This window comes from Trichechus manatus, unplaced genomic scaffold, assembly GCF_000243295.1.
Source record: "Trichechus manatus latirostris isolate Lorelei unplaced genomic scaffold, TriManLat1.0 scaffold00078, whole genome shotgun sequence".
NCBI lineage: Eukaryota > Metazoa > Chordata > Mammalia > Sirenia > Trichechidae > Trichechus > Trichechus manatus.
The window spans coordinates 5,542,306-5,565,533 of NW_004444014.1; the positions used below are offsets into that span (position 1 = coordinate 5,542,306).

The 23,228-nt window shown below is 36.4% G+C and overlaps 1 protein-coding gene across 1 annotated transcript in view; it reads right to left on the reverse strand.

Annotated features, from left to right (window-relative positions):
* Window positions 1-23,228, reverse strand: part of PIK3C3 (phosphatidylinositol 3-kinase catalytic subunit type 3) — a 147,403-nt gene that overhangs the window by 47,629 nt on the left and 76,546 nt on the right. The window contains exons 12-17 of the mRNA XM_023735372.1: window positions 17,982-18,049; window positions 12,147-12,252; window positions 10,457-10,573; window positions 7,205-7,336; window positions 1,907-2,035; window positions 1,326-1,395 (exon numbers count right to left, since the gene is read on the reverse strand). Of these exons, the coding sequence (XP_023591140.1) occupies window positions 1,326-1,395; window positions 1,907-2,035; window positions 7,205-7,336; window positions 10,457-10,573; window positions 12,147-12,252; window positions 17,982-18,049 (622 nt within the window). The remainder of the gene's footprint in view (window positions 1-1,325; window positions 1,396-1,906; window positions 2,036-7,204; window positions 7,337-10,456; window positions 10,574-12,146; window positions 12,253-17,981; window positions 18,050-23,228) is intronic.

Below are 23,228 nucleotides of genomic sequence, written 5' to 3' on the forward strand. Positions count from 1 at the left end.
AGAACGATGGGATGCAGAACTCAAATACTAGTAAGAAGACCAGACTTAATAATCTGACTAAGACTGGAGGCACCCCAGAAAGCATGGCCCCTGGTCTCTCCATCACCCGAGAACTAAAACAATTTCCGAGGCCAACTCTTCAGACAGGGATTGGACTGGACTGTGGGACATACATTGATACTCGTGAAGAATGTGCCTCTTAGACAAGTAGATATAAGAGACCAAAGGGATGGCTTCTGTCCAGAGGTGAGAGGGGAAGGCAGAGAGAGTTAGAAGCTGGTTGAATGTTCATGGGGAATCAGGGGCGGAGGGCAGGAGTGTGCTGTCGCAGAATGGGGTGAGCGGTTGGTGTCTCATAACAATGTTAAAAAAAAAAAAATTCTGTATGGGAGACTAACTTGAAATGTAAACTTCATTTAATTACATCAATTTTTAAAAAAAAGTGAAAGCTGAATGAAGAAACAATATTTTAGGATTATAGATAGTCATGTCCCAGTTTTGGCAACTTTTACATTACAAGTATTTGCAGGCAAATTAGGAGATTGAGTACCCATTTAGAGTAAGGAATGTCTCAGTTATCCTTACATTACAACCGAATAGTTTCCATTAGTTCTCTTGCCCCAAGACAAATGAAAGTCAGTAAATAAATTTATACAGGAGAGTAAAAGACCATACTTGGACTTTTCAAAAGACCATTCTAAGGGGGAACTGAGAAGAATTAAACCATCAAATTTTGGGGGGTAAGGATGGGGAAGAGGGGAAGAGGAGTAAAGTATATACTTTCGTTTCTCCAAGGTCTCTAAGAGTAAGAAGCTCTAAAAGTACGAAGACTGTGGAATTTAGAACAAGAATTCCCAGGGAATCTTCCACCCAACTTTCAGAGGTTATTCAATCTCAGAAAGACTCAGATGTGATAGGTGAAAAAATAATAAAATCAGTTGATTTAGTTCAGTTGTTGAGTGACTCAGTTAATTTGCTCAGTTGCTTGACTTTTATAAGCACAGCATAGTACAAAGCCTCTCTGGGTCATAGTAATTCTCAATAAATAAAGATTCAGGATGCAGATTACCATGTAAGAAAATACTGTGAAGTTCGTATCAGTTGAAATGCAAAGAAACACATCAAAAAGGTGTTACTTTTTCTTCCAAAGATTCTGTTTAGTGATTTCAAAAGGTAATAACAGGAAAGAAAGAAATGCCCAATTGGTCTTCAGTGCTGCAAATGAAGTTCAATCTTCAACACTTAGTGTTAAATTTTTAATTAAGAAAGGAATAGTATACTCACTGGACAATGAAATAAACAATCATGGTGTGAAATACACTTACCATGTTTTGTACTAGTAGCTAATACTTTATAGGGCGTTAATTTCAAATCCAGATTTTCTTTCCGTAACAGCTTCCAATCAAAAGAGAAAACGTGAAGACTGTTATGAAACAGTTTTGTGGACATACATTATAGCAGTTTAATATAACAGATGTTTAGGAGGTAAACCTAAATTACGGCAATTTATTAGTTAACTTGAATTATCACAATCACCAAAATAAATATATCAAACATTTACATGAATGATGGTATGCCAAATTTTTTATTTTACTCTAAATCACTGTCAGTTTTCAGAACAGGGTTCAATGAACAGTAGGGTTCCTCCATGATTTATGCACTCCTTTCTTGACAAAAAGTCTTAAAACTCAGAAAAAAGGAAACACATGTAGTTTCATTTTATACTCATCCCAGGAGCCATTTTGCAGTGTACAAAAGCAACTAAGTATGTTCAAGGTCAAGTGGAGATTGTTGAGCTTCTTAAGACTGTACTTAAATGTTACAAATACTTTGTCAATATACAATGTGTGCGCTATAGTTTTATAAAATGAAAAAATATCCCCCACCAACATAAAGTTATGTTCACCTTGTCCATGAGTGAAATGATTTGAAGAATAAGTTGATCCTGGCGTAAATCATCTCCATGCTTAAATATAACTGGATACTTGCCTCCATCTTCTGTCTTAAAGAACAACTGTGCAGGCATAAGGGCACTCTGGAGGAATAAAAAAAAATCTAGACGTAAATTAATAAATAAAGACTTACTATACTCAGAGAAACTGACATATAAGGAAAACGAGCAGGTAAACAGTACCTAAATAAAACAAGATGGGTTGGCAGCAAAATGCTGTAGGGTACAATGATGAGAACAATGAACTAGCAAATAGTTAAAAGAGTACACGGTAAAAAGAACGTAAGTTTTATAGTCAAACAATCATGGATATGAATCCAGGCTCTGCCAGGAACTAGCTGGGTGATCCTCATCTGTAAAACAAAAGTAACGCCTCATCTGCATAGTTGCTGAGGTGATCAGAAACAATAGGGGTCAAGGGTCTGGCACCATGCCGGACACACAGCAGGCAGTCTATATAGGTTTGCCATCATTATTTCTATTATTACAGCTAAAATGGAGTAAAGGAGATGAAACAGTACAGGATAAAAATGTACCAGTTAAGAAGTCAGGAGCGTTGGTTACTAACTACAAGTATATAACAACTTGTGTTATTTTGAGACTAAAATTACTCATTTATAAAATAAAGGAGATCGCAAACATCTGTATCTTTTCTTCTGGGAAAAACTATATGATGTTTTTTTAGTTTAGGTACATATTGAAATTAACAATAAAAAAATATAAATTAAATTCAGAATCATGCAAAATCTCACATAGAGCAGACACTGAGACCACTACTCTGGAGGAGAACGGTCAGAAAACTGTTCTGAGAGATGAGCAGTGAGAAACAATTATAAATGATAGAAATTTGGAGAAATGTCAGACAAATAAAATAAAATAGGCCATGAGAAATAGCAGCACAAAAAGTATCACAGAGGGATGAATAGGCATGTGATAAAGATGGAAAAATGTTAGCGTCAGAGTCAAAGCAATAGGTACACAGTTGTTAACCACAAAAACTACCTTGTGCCCCAGTCCATAAAACCTCAAGAATAACTGGAAATGATCTTTCTTAAGAGAAATGGTAGGTAGGAGGATCTCTGTTGTGATATCCCGTATGGAAAAACTATAGATCATCTGAGCTGACAACTGCAACGTAACTAGCACTAATCCCAGTGCCTTAAGGGGTCCATTCCCCTTAAAGATCTAGCTTTGGCTCTCAAGTTAAGGTCTACGAAATTAACTTTTTTTATATTTGATTGTTGTTGTTGTTGAGAATATTCACAGCAGAACAAGTACTAATTCAACAATTTCTACATGTACAATTCATTGACACTGATTACAATCCTCAAGTTGCAACCATTCTCTCCTTTTCAGAGTTGTTCCTCCCCCCTTAACATAAACTGACTGCCCTCTAAGGTTCCTAACTATCTGTTCAAGTTGCTTTGTCAATTTGATCCCACACAGATAGATCTTAAAAGAGGAAAAGTACAAGGCAGACATTCTTTACTAATTTAGCTAAACTACTGCTTGGTTTTAAGAAGACTTCAGGGGATATTTTCGATTTAAATTTTAAAGATTATCTCAGGGCAATAGTTCTGGGGGTGCATCCAGCCTTCATGGCTCCAGAAAGTATGGATTCCATGAAAATTTGAAATTCTGTTCTGCCATTTTCTCCCTTTCAATCAGGATTCTTCTATAGAATCCTTAATTAAAATGTTCAGTTAATGGTAGGCGGGCACTATCCACTTCTTCTGGTCTCATGGTAAAAGAGGTAGTTATTCACGGAGGCAATTAGCCACACAGTCCATTTCTCCAACTCCTGGGTCTCCTTCTTCCTCTGTTGCTCCAGGCAAATAGAGACCGATTGTGCCATGGATGGCCCAAGCTTTTAAGACCCCAGGCACCACACAACAAACTAGAAGATAGAATAGAAGCATTAAACATGCTATCAGGCCAATTAACTGGAATATCCCATGAAACTATGACCCTAAACCTCCAAAGAAACCAAATCGCATGAAGTGTTTGGTTGTACGTAAATAGCCTCCTTTTGCTGTTGTTCTTATAAATATATCATCACACACCTTTTGCCAATTCAGCGTTTTACAGGTGTAAACTTATTGACAGCAATTACATTAATCAGCTGTATAACTCTACCCTTAATCAGTGTGAGTTTTCCATCACCGTGAACTAAATTTCAGTGCTTCATAAGCAATAAACCCTCCTTTCTTCCTCTCTCCCACTCCTGGTAACCACTAAAAAACTTTGGTCTCTATACATTTGCCTGTTTTTGTCTTTTTATATAAATGAGGTCATGTAATATTTGTCCTTTTGTGATTGACTTATTTCACTCAGCATAATGCCTTCAAGCTCCATCCATGTTGCAGCATGTATCAAGACTTCACTCCTCTTTCTGGCTGAATAGTATTCCACTGTATATATGTACAATATTTTGTTTAACCACTCATACACTGATGGGCATTTAGGTTGTTTCCACCTTTTGGCTACTGTAAATAATGCTGCAATGAACACTGGTGTACATATGTCTCTTTGCATCACTGCTTTCAAGTCATTGAGTGTATTCCTAGCAGTGGAATTGCTATGTCATACAGTAGTTCTATTTTTAGGTTTTTAAGGAACCACCACACTGTTTTCCATGTTGCATTTCCACCAGCAAAGGGAAAGGGTTCTAATTTTCCCACATCGTCAGCGACACTTTACATATATATTTTTCATCTTAGCTATCCTAGTGGGATAGTGAAATGGCATCTCATTGTGGTTCTGATTTGCATCTCTCTGATGCCTAATGACACTGGGCATCTTTTCCTGCCTTTGGTGGCCATTTGAATGTCCTTCTTTGGTAAAATGTCTACTCAAGTCCTTTGCTCATTTTTTGATTGGGTTGTTTGTCTTTTTGTAGTTATGTTGTCAAAGTTTTATATACAGTTTGGTTATCAGATGCTTACTGGATATATGGCAGCTTGTCTTTTCACTTTTTTGGTAAAGTCTTTTGACAAACAAAAGTTTTTAATTTTTATGCAATCCCGTTTATTTGTTTTGTCTTTTGTTGTTTGTGCTTGTTATTATATTAGATAATCCGTTGTTAAAAGCTAGGCCTGATAGCAGTGTCCTTATATTTTCTTCTAAGAATTTTAGTTTTAATCTTTACATTTAGTTCCTTAATCTATTTTAAATGTTTTCTACAAAATATTCTTAAAAATACTAGAAAAAGAGGTCCTTAACATTTTCAAGGGGTTCATGAAAGGATAAGGGGGATCCATGAATCACCCTGCAATTGTAGGCAGAAATTGCCATGTATATGTGAGCGTATGTCCCTTTTTCTAAAGGGTACAATCCATCACTTTTACCAGATTCTAAAAGGCATCCATGACTCAAAAACAATTAAGAACTACTATGCCAGAGTTTTTCAGTAGTTGGCCCATAGACATTATTTCTAATCTCTAAATCAAAATTTTTAAGGATGCCCATATACTTAACAGCTGGAAGGAAAAAAATGAAAACTAGGTGTCAGGATCAAAAAGCTGCCTCATGATATTTTATTTACCACCTACTTTGTGTAGTGTTAAGACAATTATAATATTGTATAATTAAGGATAAAAAGTGTCCAGAATTCATCTAACAATAGTATCAGATACACATTTTTATATCCCACTCTTCTAAGTCTCATTCTATGTCTTGGTCTTTCCCACTATATTTGAAAAAATGGCAAAACTACTATTTTAACTTACTGCTCTTGATTATTCCTTAACCAAACCCGCTGCCACTGAGTGGTTTCCGACTCATAATGACCCTCTAAGACAAAGCAGAACTGCCCCATCTGGTTTCCAAGCAGTGGCTGGTAGATTCGAACTGCCAACCTTTTGGTTAGCAGCCAAGTTCCAACCACTACACCACCAGGGCTCCTGATTATTTCTTAGAGAAAAGGAATATTAGAAGCTCGTCTTGCGTTAAGCGCTTGGCTGCTAATCAAAAGGTCAGCGGTTTGAATCCACCAGCCACTCCACTCCACAAGAGAAAGACATGGCAGTCTGCTTCCGTGAAGATTACAACCTTGGAAACCCTATGGGGTAGTTCTACTCTGTATTACAGGGTCCCTATTAGTTGGAATCAACTCAGCGGTAATCAGTTTGGTTTTTTTTGGTTTGGTCTTATTTGGAAGTTCTAGCCCAAAGGAACCCCAGTTGTTACATGTACACTGCCTTGTGTGCAGCTTTTTACATGTCATCCCCAACTGGACTGTAAGCATGAACGAATAAACATCTGTATTGTATCTTTCATAGCAGTATTTTTTAAACTGCAGGTTGTACTCCATTGAATTCTGAAACCAATAAAATAGGTTGTAAGCCACACTTAAAAATGAATGAAATAGAATAATCTTTAAAAGAATAGAAAATAACACGTAGCAAGAGTATTATTTATGAAACTTTCGTTTCAGTTGTGTGTGCTAGACTCAAAATAGGTTGCTTTAAAAAAAAATTTCTCAAAAGATGTGAACTATTTCTTACTTTAACTTTACACCTTTTAAAATACATTAGTCATTCTATGAATCTTTGCGTATTTCATACAAAGTAATACTCAAATGCAACTTATGCCCACCCACCCATAGAATCACAATACCTAAAGTACATGTCTCACAGAGATCTTTAAGTATAAAGCCCAGCCAGTAATGACGATCAACAGGTAATGATGCTCAGTCCTCTGACCCTTCAGCTTGATTAGAGAAGGCAGCTGTCAGCAGTTGTCTACACCTGTCCAACTGGTGGCCAGCCAAAAGAAAGTCTGGAGTGTTATTAAGGACTAAAGAAAACTGCTACTTGAAAATACAAGAAAAAAGTTCCTAGTTAATAGATATCAAATTAATAAATGTCAAAAAAGCTAAATGCAACTCATATCTAACCATCTGAACTTAAAAACTGAATGCATAATTAACTACTTTTACTTTAAAAAAAAAAAAACCTTGCAGGAGAAAAATAGGTGTGGCTCTGGTTAACAAATAGTTTAAAGGATTAGCGATTAAAAACAACCCAGAGATAAAAACATTTTACATATTTCATATAAAAATGCCCATGTAACAGTAACACAGGAAAATCTTAAGATCAAAACACACTGAAGGCACCTTTTTATCTAGCATTTACAAATCAAATAAAGTTATAAATATTCCCTGCCATTTAATAATTTTCCAAGATACTGTCCCTGTTCCAGCTTTAAAGAATTAGGCTCCAAACATGTACAATAAAGGTCCATCACAATTACCTTAAATAATGTAGCTGTTTCTGGGATTATTCCTCTAATTTTCACCTGGGGTTCTAAAGGCAATGGGATAAGTTCTACATCTGACAAATTCATCTTTTCATTGTCTCCCAGCAGTGCCTGTAGTCTCTCATTCTAGAACACATGAGCAGGGATTAAGTTAAAATGGTAAAGCAGTTTATAAAACATATCATATAGACATAATAATTGACTCTACTAACTTTAAAATACTTGCAAAGCACCACAAAAAATATATGCAAACTATCATCAAAGAGATAGCATGTATCAGGAGCCTAACAACAGCAGCAGCAGCCTGCTTCAAAAGGAGCAATCCCGGACTAAGAAGCCAGACCTTCAAAGGAAGAATAGGGAATGTATTTCTTTTGCTACAGCAGAAAAAAAAATCAGGAAGATATTCCAGTCGGACTTAAATATTCAATTTCTCTTTTCAAAGGATTTGTGAAGACACAGACAGAAACTGTTATTTCATTTGAAGCTTTATTTTGCATGACCAAATATTAAGTGAGCATTTTACTATGCTGCTCTGGTACATGTTTTGAGTTTAAGAAGGAAACTCAGTTCACCTGTAGAAACTTAGACCCTACCTTTACCTTCTATTGACTGTCTGATCAAACTTTTCCTAAGGTATCATCATCATTCATCTTCTTCTGCTCACATTAATCCTGGCATTAAGCGAAGATTTCAGAACAACCAGAAAAATCCAAGTCACGGTAAAATAGCTCTGTCATTTAGAAACATTTATAGTGTTTAGACCAAGCCTGTCTATTCAATTTCAAAACAATTTCCTTAGAAAGATATAGGAGTCTTGCATTCTCTAATAAGGTGAGCTTGTTCTTTAAGCGGGAAAACCTGACTTGCCAATCTTGGCAGGATAAAGCATTCCAACTGCCATAATGACTGAAAAGACGTAGTATGCATCAAAGGGGAACTCGGAATCAGTGACAGTACAGTAGTTCAGAAAAACAATGTTATTAAGGACTACCAATATATAAAATTAAATCCCTTCCCTTTAGTCAACACTCCAAATCTCCTTCTGAATGATGAAATGTCAAGTTAAAATCAACAGAAAACTGGAATGAATCTCTACATCCTCTTTACAAAAGTCAAAAAATAAATGAACTGAATAAAATTTAGCCCCGACTAAATGTATGATTAGATATACTAATATGAAGAAATGTCAAATAATGTTAGTTTCAAGTTATCTTATCTTCCATTTCTAGTTGAGGTGCTGATAAACAGTAAGATAACCAGAAAACAGACAATAAGAGAATGGCGAGGAATCCAGCCACTTCTCACCACCTCCACTGCTATACCCCTGGGATCCGAACCACCGTCATCTCTCACCTTGATTATTATAACAGCCTCCTGACTTCTCTTACCTTTCAACCTCTGCCTCCTACAGTCTCTTCTCAAAAGCACCCAGAATGCTGCTGTTAAAATGAAAGTCTGGTCATGTCACTCTTCTATTCAAAATCTCCAATAGTTTCCTCTCTCACTCAGTGTTTAAAGTCCTTACGATGATTTATGAAGACATATTCCAATTGGTCCCCCATTATGTGTCCTCATCTCTACCAGTCTCTCCCACACTCATTTGGTTCCAAATATCTTGGACTTCTTCACATTTCTCACATATGCCACAGTAAACCTCAGGGCCTCTGCACTAGCTATTCCCTCTGGCTAGAATGGTCTTCAGATATTCACATGGCTTGCTTCCTCATCTGCTTCAGGTGATTATCCAAATGTCAACTTCTCAGTGAGGCCATTCCTGACCATTCTATTAAGTCAAACACTGCCTTACTATTGGAACCCAGTACTTCCTATTTCCCTTTCTTCCTTAATTTTTTCTCCATGGTATCTAACATTCTATATAATATTATGTACTTTATGTCTATGTAAATAAAATTGTTTACCGCATCATGAGAAAATGACTGAAAGGATTTTTAAACAATGTTGAGACTGATTATATTTAGAGTAGTCTGACTTAAAATATAGGCTGTGTGGCACATACAAAATTCATTATGGGGGGCTCTGCGCAATGTCCACAATAGGTAGTTATCCTCCAGAATAGCTACAACTAAGATATACCTAGAGGCTCATTTGTCTGCTAGCTAGAAGAGTATGTGACACAAAAACAGACTGTGATTTCAAACATAAGCCCCAAACTGAAAGTCACAAGAGCAAACACTCCCTCTACTGGTGGGGCTTGGGATCACACAGCCTCTCACATAGATACCTCTCTGTGGAGAAGTGCTCCAGGGAGAACAGCAGTAGGGATTCATTTATTTAACCATGGTTTGCGATTCTTCTCAACGACAAGGAAAATGCCAACTCAATAAAAACATGTTTCTCCTCAGCCTATTTTCCCCTACCTAGCACTGTGGATATTACTCTTTTCAAATATTTCTGCTAGCATCTCTTTAGACCTGATCCCCTGACTGTGAACTCCTGACTCATTTCTTCATCTTTTCCTCTTTCCACTTTTCTCTCACAAGCCCGAAAAATAAGAATAATAGTGAAATGTGTTGTACTGTTTTACAAAAGCCATCAAGAAAGATCAGCCTGTTATCCAATGGGATTAGGTAGAGAAAAGATGTGAAGTAAATCCTCTACATAATTTAGGCTACCAACACAGGAAAAAATGACATATGAATAGATACTTAATTACACTACTCATCAAGTAGAGGCTTAGCAGTTGAGATAAAGATTAATGTACTAGCCAAGAGAACAGATACAAGGCCAGTGTTATTAACAACTAGTTGTGCAAACTTGGAAAAGTACTCTAAACCTTCCTTCTAAATTCTAGTTTAAAAGATCTCTAGATCATAACAAATTTTAAGATACCAAATTTTATGATACTAAAATTCTAAAATGAGAGCCAGTAGAGCACTGGAGATAAGAATACGAACTCTAGTAGCTGTGTGACCTCAGGCAAGTTACTTAACCTCTCTATTCCTCTTTTTCCTTATAATTGGGATTATAATAGTACCCAGTTTACAGTGTTGTTGTGAGGATTAAAGGAATCAATATATATAAGCTCATAAAACAGCATTCCCTACATTATTAGTGCTTATAACTGATCCTATCACTACAGTTACATGATAAGAATTATCATAAATAAATCACTCAAAAAATACAATAGCCAAAACTCAGTATTTTATACTGTCAAGCCATCAATTTTATACTGCCAAGCCATCATTAGTCATAAACAGAAAGCAAAGCCCAGAAGAGGTTCACCTTTTTCTTACGATTTCCACTTTCACGCTGCACTGCCTTCATTAGATGCACCAGCCGATCTACAAATGTCTGCTGTGCAGCCAGCAAAGACCGCATAACTCTGACAGACTTATCACCCTGAAGGAAACCAAAGGAAAGTAAAATAAGTTCTCTGTAGCATAATGATCAAGGTGTCTTTAATAGCATGGGCGATCTTTTATTTATTCTTCTAATAGCTGCAAACGTCAATACAAGTAAAACGGAAAAGGATTATCTTGATTCAGAGATAATGAGAAATATGCTATCTTAGTTAAATACCATCAATCCTTCCATGGTTGAAAACTTACCTGAGTACTCAGTACTGAGTACTGGTCTATCAACAATAGCATTTTTTCCTACATAAAACCATGTAAATAGATAGGATTCTTTCATCCATCATGCATTCACTCATATTCAATAGATATTCAACAAATATCAGGAAATCTGTGATGTCTTCAGAAATACACTGGCATGTGGCAATAACAAAGATAACTATCCTCAAGGAACTACAAATCTATTTTTTTTTTTTTTTAAATACAGTACTCAAATAGCAACATAACATGTGCATGCTTAGTAAAATACAAGTCATATGAACTAAATGCTGGCTGCTAAATGAAAGGTGAGTGGTTGGAACCCACCAGCTGCTCCATGGCAGAAAGATGTGACAGTCTGCTTCTGTAAAGATTACAGCCTTGGAAACCTAGTATGTGGCAGTTCTACTCTGTCCTAGAGGGTCGTTATGAGTCAGGATCGACTCGAGAGCAATGGGTTTGGTTTTGGGTTTTTAAACTAAATGCTATAATTTATATACAGTGATTACCAGTTCATAAATTAGTATAAAATACATTTTTCCATTTAATCTTCCAATTATCCTGGTATGGTTGGCTGGACAAATATTATCATCCCCATTTCAAAGCTGTGGAAATTTAAGCTTCGAGAAACCAAAATGTGTTCACAGGGTGACAAAGGCTGTAAGTGACAGAACTGAAGACAGAACTGTGACACTGCTTTCAGAATTACAAGAACACTAGGAAGAAATGGTCTCACACTTCTCCATAAACTGTTATGTTGTTGTCAGCTGTTAGCTGCCATCAAGTTGATTCCAACTCATGGCTACCCCATGTGTGCAGAGTAGAACTGCTCCACAGGGTTTTCAAGGCAGTGAATTAAAAACTATCTAAGAAGCAAAAATATATGTTATACATACAATCACTGCACTACGACCATTGTCAGATTTCTGTGAATGCATCTATTCTTGATAAGAAAAATAAAACACAGAGAGGGGGGCAAAGTTTTGTTTTCTTTTGTTCCATGTATGGGCTTATTTAATTAATCAAGGGTCAGCAAACTTTCTGTAAATGGCCAAAGAGTAAATATTTTAGGCTTTGTGGGCCATACAGTCTCCATTCCAACTAGCCAACTGTTGTTGCAGCAGAAAAGCAGCCAAAGACAATATGAAAACAAATGAGCATGCCTACGTTCCAGTAAAATTTTACAAACACTGAATTCTGAATGTCACGTAATTTTCACATATCACAAAATATTCTACTGATTTTTTTCAACCATTTAAAAACGTAAAAACCACCGTTAGCTCGTGAGACATACAAAAGCAGGCAAGAGGCCGGATTTGCCTGTGCACTGCCATTTGCCAGTCCCTGCATTAAACAGTTACCTTCAACAACGCTTGGCTGAATCTTCTCATCACATTCAAGTACATCTCATGGGTCTTTGGATCTCTCTGTTGAGTATCTTGATCTTCACATTCCACTATCACATACCTTAAAAGTATTTTTTATGTCATTTATATGACATCAAATAAAACTCAGATTCATTTTGTAAACAGCTATACCTTTTCATTGAAGTAGATTAATTCATACTTGCAAAATAATTAAGTGGGAGCAATGAAATACACTTTACCATCACTCTTTTGAAAGTGAAAAATTAAGGAGTGACATATACAGCCATCAATAAAAGGTAAATTAATAATAGTAATGCTTTACATTTGTGCAATATTCTAAATTTTTGCCATTAAAACAAGCATATTTGCCTAGTACTTTATAAAGCAGATAGAGCATCAGCATCCTCAGAGATCATCTAGGATCACATCTACCGAGTAACTCAAGAACAAGAACTAATGTCTCTATAATATAAGTATTATTTTTGGTATTACATAAGGCTCTCTTGTTCTGAAAAACACTTTGCAGCTACTTCTCTCAGTAACCTACTTCTGAAAAATGAATACAGTTTATAAACTGATTTTTTCCTTCCCATCCAATTTCCAAGTAATCCTCGACTTTTGTCTCAGAAAACTGTGGTGTTAAGAGAGCTAGAGAAATGCTAAACATTTTCACAAAAACAAACTGCTTATACAATTACAAAGGTATATAATCAGTGGTCTGGAATAGATTTTAGAGATCGCATATGGTTTCTAAATGTTCTGATGAGAATGAATCATAACAGCAAATACATTTTATATCACAACTCAGTATACACAGGCATATGTGTACACACACATGCATAAAAAACTGGGGAAAATTTTTTTTTTCACAAAGTGATACCCTTACAATGAGCAATACACTAATATCTGCTACTCTGTTGTACTTGATTTTTCTTTAAATAACATACGCTAGCTGTGAACTTTGAATTGATTTCAATTGATCATGATGTGTAGTTTGAAAAACAGATCTAGATCTTGCTTGTTTTATCAACAGTGAAATTTAGAGAGGTTGTATTTTGCCCATGATAGCACAATTAGTTGATGGTAGAGCTAAAATCAGAACCCAGAACTTTGACTTCTCAGACCAAAGTTCTTTCTACTCTGAGCTGACTCTAATATTCTTTATCTTTAAAAACTACATGAACTTTTCAACCCCCTTAACTTATAGGATTTTTCGATTGTCAAGGCACAGCCACTTATTATTTTCCCTTATGATAGTTTTGGGAAAGAGTATATTCAGCCATCTAGAAGGTAAACTTCATGAAAGCAGAGAGCTTTCTGCTGAGCACTTCCATGTGAGAGCTCATAGTAGGTGCTCAATATCTTACTGTTAAATAAATGAATGACTCCAATCTCATGGATTTTACCATTATCTAAATATTGGTAATTCTCAAATATGACTCTCTTTATTCATACCTAAGGTCAAATTTTCCATTTCATTATACAGCCTGCCTTCCCATTAATTCACCTTAATTTTAAAGCACCTGACTCACTTTTCAAGATACTGTTTATCATCTTTCAATGAACATGTTTAAAACTGAACTTATCACACTGAATGGGACATTTTTTTCTACCTCTACTGAAGGACTTTCTCATGTAGCAGAGTTCATAAACTCTGCCAAAAAGGGAAATGAAGTCTTGATATATACTGATGTGGTCACTTTTCCACATGTTAAGTCTTAGCTCCATTAATACGCTACAAGGAAACTGATGCCAGGGTCCATATCTTAAAAACTTTCAGTATACCCTTGTATAACCAACAGTCTTATTAAAAACACAAAAAAGTGTTTTAAAGATTGACAACAGTCTTCCCATATCTACCTCCCATTGCAATGTTAGTGATAATAACAGATGTTCTAGCAGCCCCCAGAGTCATATAACTCAGAGTCCCACCTCTCCTTTTCTTATATTTAAGTGATTCTGGGTTATATCACGTTCTCAACAAGAGTCCTAAATAAAACATGTATTACTGAATAAAAAATGTCTTCTAGAACTGTGCTGTCCAGTACAGTAGCCACTAGACATATATGACACTAGATACAAATTTAGATTTAAATTAGTTAAAATTAAATGAAATTAAATATTCAGCTCCTCAGTCACACTAGCCATATTTCAAATGCTAAGCAGCCATACGTGCAGTATTGATGAACATTTTCATCATCATAAAAAGTTCTATTGAACAACTCTGTTCCAGGTGAATGAGCTAAGAATGGTTAAGAAATAAGTTCTTATTTCCTATTCATGGTATTCCAGGAACATCAAACAGTGGTTCTATACTATAAAACTGTCAATATAGTCTTATCCACACCCAATTCATGTGCTTCTACCTTTCACTTAAAGTTTTTTTACTATCTCTGTCACCTCAATATATTCATTATTTTTTCTTGCACAGAAAACAAATTTCTAAGTGGACAATACAAATGACAACATACAAGCCCCATTGCTGTGTTCAGGTCTCCTTGACCATCAAGTAAACATTATGGCCATGGCCATTTCCTATAATTGAGGATACCTGTTGATGTTAATAAGGGTCAAGTATCAAAGACCTCTCAGAATCATTCAAGCCTAAGTTCTACTGCAAAAAGAAAGTCATTTTTATTTTTATTTTTTAAAAAGTGTCATCTCCAAATATGCAGGACAAGGTTAGGTCACTAGAAGACCTAGATTTAAATCACTTGTGAGTTTTCTACTCACATCAATAAGCTAGATTCTACAAAGCACTCTAAGATATTCCCTTAAAGGCTGTCATCTTAAAGTAGAAGTGTAGATAAAATTTGCTGGGGTATCCACTGTAAGGTGACATGTTTCCTGGTAATTATGTTTTGTGGGATAAATAACCTTTATCACCTTGAAAGGTCAAAGCACTGAAAGTTTACTCTCAATTTCAACATGCTGGAATGGCTATAAAAATAAAAAACTGGAAAGATTTATAGATCCTGATGCCCAACACCTTACAGATTGGAGACTATAACTCCCCTCTGTGGCTTAAAAGGCTGACACTATTAATTTTAAAAGGATTGTCTGCACAATTATAGGCCCCTAAGGATTCAGCTACAGCAGGAATCCCATTTAAATCACTGGAAAGGGAACAACAAATGAAAAAGAAAATTCAAAGTGTTCAAAAGGAAACAGCACAATCAATTAAAATTTATGTTTTAATACAACTGATATAATAGAGAAAGTTTAGAGTAAGAGGCACTGGAATTCTAATGTTTGATTAATATTTTATACTATTCTGTCCATGTTTAAAGGAAGAAAATGACCATTTTAAACCAACTATTTGAAATCATTTCCCATATTGTTACCCTTCAATTACAGGCACAGTGTCTACCAAAGTCAAGAATCCATATTAATAGCTTTTTTCTCCATGAGTATTTCTGAATATGTAATATACAGACTGTAAATACGGGAAAAACAATTACTCCTAAGAGAATAAATAGACACAGCATATGCTATTGCTTCAATGAATCAGAGATATAGTGGGGAAACACAAATCAAATTTAAGTTTGATGGAATGCTTATAAAACTGGGAGCTGGGGCTGCACTTTATTATCTATGGAGAAAACAAAGTGCTCTTTATGAACAGAAACTGTTGCCTTGTTGAAAACTGCTCATCTCACAGGTTTCCTACTGTTCAGCTGCTTTCAGAACAATTTGAAAACTCTTTCTACTTGAAATAAGAGATGAAAAGATTCCATCAAAACTAATTTCAAGTTTTACAATGGCATCTGGTCTATAGTTAAAGCCAAATAATACATAATACCAAAACACCACATAATAAGTATATACACATACAGCTCTCTTCCTATAATACTGACTGGTCTAGACTATAAATTTTGAGCCAGAGACAACTTTCCATAAACATTGTAAGGAAGCAAAAATATTTAAATTCTTAAATCATTAAAAACAACATAAAATCTTCTTAATCTTAAAATATCTAAGATGCTTACAAGTACTGTCTCAAAATATTGGCAACACACCCAACACATTTTTTTATTCTTTATTTCCTTTTAAATATTTACTTAGATTTTCATGAGAAAGTATTTTTCCATAACACCAGTGAATATACACTCAAAAATTCAGACTGGAATAATGGACAACATTAAGAAGCAACAGGTTACTTTAAAAGTAAATATTTCAAAGGCAAATGGTGATCAACAACTAGCTAAACATTCAGTGGGTATATTTTCAAAGATACACAGAAATTTAACGTGAGGAAAATGTAGTTTTATGAATATTATATTAAACTGCTAAAGCAAAAGCAGGGAACTATTTTTCTTCCCACTACTGAGGCCAACAGGGGAAAAAAATTGCAGTTTCCAAGGAGGGAAAAAATGACTTTAGTTAAGATTGTTGACAGTGGGTTTTCTCTGTTGTAAAGAGAACCATAAAGGTTACACTAAGCAGATGCTGATGCAAACAGGAGACACCTGTGTTGTTAAACGCACTCCCTACATCTTGGCTCCAGAGGCAATATCCAGAATAATACCACTTTTTGAGAGTGGGAGAATGAAGTTAAGGTTTGATTCGACCCACAGGACAAGTTCTCCAAACTCAGTTTAAAACAAGATAGCATTTTGTTTAAATTCTTCATGTCTCATTGAATAAATAATGCTTCATTTTTATTCAAAATAATGAGCTTTCAGAACGCACATCTATTAATTTACACCATTTAAATTAAGGCAGTAAATACAATTAGATCAGAAATCATTTCTAAAGTTAAAAAAAATCAAGTATGTCAGAAAGTTTAAAAAGTGGTATTTAGTTTTAAGTTTCCTCTCAAATGGTAGGGAGGCTTGAGACAGGGCTTACCTAGCTGGCTCAGTCCTTGCTTGCACTGTAAAGCTGGGTGAGGCTCTCTTATGCAGTGTTTAAGGAGCCCTGGTGGTGCAATAGTTAAGCAGTTCAAACCTACCCAGAGGCTCCACAGGAGAAAAACCTGGCGATCTGCTCCCGTAAGGATTACAGCCTAGGAAACCCTGTGGGGCAGTGGTACTCTGTCATATAGGGTCACTGCAAGTCACTCAGGAAACCTATTCTCACATGTAAAATACAGATGTGTATTTAACTCCACAAGGACAAATGAGAAAAGTTACTGAAAGGACTCTGTAAATGGCAAATTGCTAGATAAATGATCCAGTCCTAGTTCAGGTTCTACCAAGTTCAGTTATATCATGGTATTTGCCACTTTCTAATATCTCTGTCTCAGTTTCTTCATTTATAAAATGAGATAATAGAACTTCAAATTCCAACTTTCTATTTTTGCATGATTGCAATGTTTTGGTAACTAAAGTGAAAATATACACTTTCTGAAGGACTGTGAAGTATTAAGACTGTTTAAATAGCATTAAAACGCAAACAAACCCAAATTAAAAAGCCCACTACTTTTCCCTGTTATATCTTAGCTCTTGAAAAGTTAGTGAAAGGAAAAGAACCAGTGGTGCTAACAAGCATTTCCATAAGCACAATTTTAAAAGAATAAAAACCAAACCAAAAAAACCTGTTGCTGCTGAGTCAATTTTAACTAATAACTACATACAAGACAGAACAGAACTGCCCCACAGGGTTTCTAAGGAGCGGCTAGTAGATTCAAACTGGTGACCTCCTGGTTAGCAGCCAAGTTCTTAACCACTATGCCACCAGGGTTCCAAAGGAATACAGCTAGATATAAATACTCTATCTAGGCTTTTGATGATTGTTCAAATTTCATTTTAAACTGTCTTTGTGTTTACAGTATGAGAAAAAGAAGTCGGAAAGAGTAATAAAAAAAATAAACAAATTTTCACATACCAGTATAAATAATTAGCCAGTGTTGAGTTTTTGCAGGCTCTTGATATCAAGAAGGTGCAGAGATCTTGCTGAAAGAATAAAAAGAAATATACATTTTTATGTTACCATCTGCTATTAACAGGGGAGAAACATGATAGTCCACATCTGCCTATCAGCTTTCATCTTATATCTTATGTCATATATCAGATTTTCATCCATCCAACTGCTATTTATTTTAAACAGGGAAATATGCAAAAGGTTAAGGATGCCTTGGTTCACAGGGTTCCTTGTCCTTCTGTAGCTTAATACTTGGCAGTGGAGAGACACATTAAAGAAACAGTCACAAAAATAATTTAGACTGGGAGGCCAGAAAAGGCATCAATGAAGGCATGACATTTATGCAAGACCAAAATGACAGTATGTATAAAGGTCCTGCGCTTGTTCAAGCAACTTAAAAAAGTCCAATGTAGCTGAAATATAGAGAATCCTGAAGTAAAGGAGGCTGAAAAGGTAGGCAAAGGCCAAATTATACAAGCCCTTTAAGGTCACACTACTGAGTAAGGATTTTATTTTAAAAGTAATTGATATCCACTAAGAGTCTTAAGCAGGAGAGTGACATAATCTGATTTACATTTTATGAAAAAGACTCTGGATGCTGTGAGAAGTACAGGCCTGAGATAAGTTAGGATGCCATTACAGTAGTCTAGAAGAGTGAATGATGAGTGTGAAAATGGAGACTTAAAAAATATTTTGGAAGTATAATTAACAGGCTTTGCTCATGGAGAAGTAGGAAGTAAAGAAAGAAACAGACAATAACTACCGTATTTCTAGATTTAGAAAATGGATTGATGGTTACGTCACAGACAGAAATTCTAGACAAAGAAGAACAGGCAAGGATAAGTACTGTATTTTAAAAAATTAAGTTTGAAATGCGTGTCAGATATACAAGGGAGATCAATCAGATATTTGGATATATTAACCTAAAACTCAGATGAGAGCTAAGCTAGAAATAGAAGGAACAGTCAGAGAGGTTAAGAGAAAAAGAAGGGATGTATGGTTATCACCTAAACCATGAGAAGAGGCAGATTTTCAAGAAGTGATTCAAGAAGGGATTACTGAATACTGCTGAAAGAACTGAAAAGTGTGTGCAACCACAAATATTAAAGTCATTTATTATCTTAACAAAATAAGTAATACAGTGATAGAAAGCAAAAGCGGGAATGACATGGACTAAAGAGGTAAAACGAAGGAAGGAGTCAGTATGCATAAACAACTCTTTTGAGAAGCTTGACCATGAAGGAAACTAAGAAAATACAGTGCTGTTTTAAGGGGGATGCAGAGTCAAGGGAGAGTTTTTTTTGTTTTGTCTTTTGAAATTTTAAGATGATTAATACTAACACATATTTCTATCAGGAAAGAAAAAGAGCCTATTTTGAAGGAAGTTCTATTTCTTCTATGTAAGAAAACAGAAGGGAAGAAGGATGGGGAGGAATTCATCTCTTTAAATCTGGTGCTGGGAAACTGAGACCATTCTTACTTAGTGACTTCTACTGTTTCAATTAATTATGAGGCAGAATTGTCATCTGAAGAGTGCGGGATAGGGCATGAAGAACAGACTCAAAAAGGGATGAAAGAGTCACGCAGAGCACGCAGATCAACCTACCCAGAGAAAAGTAAGATGTTAGAGCGCGTTCAGTGCCCATCTGAGGTGGTGGCTGCTGTTGTTTGTTGCCATTGAGTCGATTCTGACTCATGGCAACCCCATGTGTGCAGGGTAGAACTGCTCCACAGGGTTATGAAGGTTGTCACTTTTCAGAAGCAGATTCACAGGCTTATGTTCTGAGGGCCTCTGGGTGGGTTAGAAACCACCAACCTTTCACCTAGTAGTTGAGCATTTAAACGTTTGTGCCCCCTAAGGATTCCTAACCACCTGAGGTTAGAGATCATGAATTTATAGTGATACCAACATACTAGGCTATGCGCTTTTCTTGAGCAACATTCAGTTTCTTGGGTACAGGCATGGAGAAATTGGGTAATTAGATTTCTCGAAGGTTGATATTTTGGTAGAGGAACCAGAGGCAGTAATAAGAGAATGACTAAAATGATAAGCCATGGGATAACGGCTATATACTCAGAGGACAGTAAATATTCTAGGGGCTCATGAACAGAGAAAATGGTAGGGATCAATTAGATGTGATGGTTACAATAGGAGTACTTAAGAAAGTATGCTAGAATAATAAGAGGTTGTCACAAAGTGGATATCTCAATGTTTTCAGAGGTACTAGGAACCTTATCTCCAATTTTTGAGCTAAACCTTAGGTCTACATTTAAGAGTGCAACAAAAAACCAGTAAAGAAACTATGTAATCAGAAAGCCATAATGCAAAGTTAATCCATGAGTTTAACAGGCAGAATCTAGGCCTAAAACGTATCTTTTGACCACATGACACAGATACGTTGTAACGGGGACAATCTTCTTTTTATAGACTTAATCGCATATTTAAATAGAAAACATATGTTGTTTCATTTGGTGCTATGTCATTTTCATTAAAAAGTATACAAAGCATAAATAAGAAAATTAAATTAAAAAAAATTGTGAAACAGAAAACATATACCGTAAAACTTTAAACTCACTTTGGCAAGCAATATTTAATTTTTTTAAGCAATCTGAAAATAGAATATGATATAATCAAAAAGAAAATGATCTTATATTGAAGGTCAGAGATATAAGAAGAACTGGTTAGTAAGGATGCAGATAACTATTGCTAACCATTTCATGACTGTATAAAATAATAACAATGATATATAATTTCAGGATTAAAAAACAAGATAGAACTAAATCAATGAATAACAATTACATATAGTAAAGAAGGGGTATAAACTATTTTGGAGGAGGGTAATACTAATTATACTAGACTTAAAGTTAAGAACAGATGTTAAGTATCTGGGATAACCAGTAAGGAACTGATTCAGGATATACAACCTCCAAACCGGGGAGAAGGTACGAGGGAGTGGGGGAATTCAGCCAAAGATAGGAAAGAAGAAAAGAAAAATATTGAAAAAAGAATAGAAAGCACCACACAAGAAAATGAAACAAATCTAAATATAGCAATATTCACCTTAAAAATAAATGAGTAAAAGTTGCAGTTAAAAAACAGTGTTAAACTGGATTAAAAAACATGATATAGGTATACGGTGTTTCAAGAAATAAACCTATAATATAAGGCCACAAAAATATTAAAAGGAGAAGATTAAAAAAAAGTACACCAGAGGCGGGGCCAAGAAGGCAGAGTAGTCAGATGCTTCAGGTGGACCCTCTTACAACAAAGACCCGAAAAAACAAGTGATTTGATTATGTACGGCAATCTGGGAGCCCTGAACATCAAAGGCAGAGTTGAGGAACCGGACTGAGTGGCAGAGGGAGGAAGAGATGGTTCAGAAGCAGCGAAGAATTGCCAGATCTGACCCGGCAAGAGCATGAGCCCTTCAGGCCAGAAGGGCTCATAGTTGAGCAGTGAGGGAGGCAAGGGGCGGTGCTCGGGAGGCACATTTTTCACACCAGGAGAGACCCAGCGACAGAGAGTTGACACAGCCACCCAGAACCAGTGAGAAGCAGATCTCATCGGTGAAAGATAAGTAGTTGTGTGCGGCTTACCACGTGGATCAAAAACACACCCCTTAGGGAAAAACCTCTCTCCCACTTACCTCCCCACTCCCTGCTCTGCACTGGGTCCTGGACTGGCTGCAGCAACTGCCAAGTCCCCTGGACTGGAAGTAGGATCTGTCACACGCCTGGAGTCATTCTCCCTTCCTTGGAGAGTGAACAAATTAACAAACGGGAAAAAATAAACTGCCGGCTCCCGTAAGCCAGGAACCCAGGGTAGGCACAGCTCCTTTGCCTCGGCACAGGCGTAAGGATCCATGGACTTTAAGTGCCTTTCCCCCTGCATAGACTTGTGGGGGCCCATCTCAACAGCATAGGCCCTGATTACTGCAGTACAACAGGGTATATACTGGAAGTCTAACTTCAACTGTTTCAGCTATGAAGTGGCAGGTTCTTAACATTTGACACTGGTCTACCCATTAAGCAGGGTCTTCACCTACCCACATCAGGGGCCTGAGGACTGGTGGCTCCACCCATGCCACCTAGCCACCTGTGGTATGGGCCCATGAACAAGAAGTGCCCCCCAGACCTTACATCCAACAGCAGTAGGTGCTTATAGTCCGGCTGCAAAACCCAAGCACCTATGCGCTCTAGGTAACAGGGACACGCCTTCCTCCTGGACACTTGGGGGCGGCCGGCAGCCCCCTGCCTTGCTAAGAGTGTGTCCCCCTGCTGCAGCCAGATGCCTGTGCCTACACCAATCATCCATGCCTGTCTAAGACTGTAAGTGAAAGCCTACACCACACACTTGGTGGCTATCTACCTGGGCACCTGAGCTGAATCCATACAGGAGGAGTGGCTGAACTACTGAGTTCCCATACCTAGTAACAGACCTAACCACCTGGTGGTACAACATTAGAGCAGCAAAGGTGCCAATAATCAAACTAGCTCATACGAGCAGCCAATTTGGGCATATCAAAACAAGAACCTAGGACACAGTAGGCAAACATAAAATAAATAAATATAATAAGTTACTGATGGCATGGAGACAACAGTCAATATCAAATCAATAAAAAGGCAACACATGATGGCTTCAGCAAGCTCCCAAAATAAAGAATCTAGAAATTTTCCAGAGGAGGAAAATTTCTTGGAATTACTGGAGGCAGAATACAGAAGATTAATCTACAGAGCTCTTCAAGAAATTAGGAAGGAAATTAATCAAAATGAAGAACACGCAATAGAGGAAATTAAAAAGATTAGAGAAAAGCATAACGGACAAATTGAACAGGCTGCAAGAATCTGTAGAGAGACAGCAATCAGTAATCCGGAAGATTAACAATAAAATTTCAGAATTAGACAACTCAACAGAAAGTCATAGAAGCAGAATTGAGGCAAAGGAAGTTAGAATTAGTGAGACTGAATATAAAGCACTTGACACCAACTTATTTGAGGAAAAATCAGATAAAAGGATTGAAAAAAATGAAACAACCCTAAGAATTATGTGGGACTCTATCAAGAGGAATAACCGACAAGTGACTGACGTACCAGAACAGGGGTGATAACAGAAAATACAAAGAGAATTGTTGAAGATTTGTTGGCAGAAAACTTCCCTGAGATTGTGAAAGATGACAAAATATCTATCCAAGATGCTCATCAAACCCCACA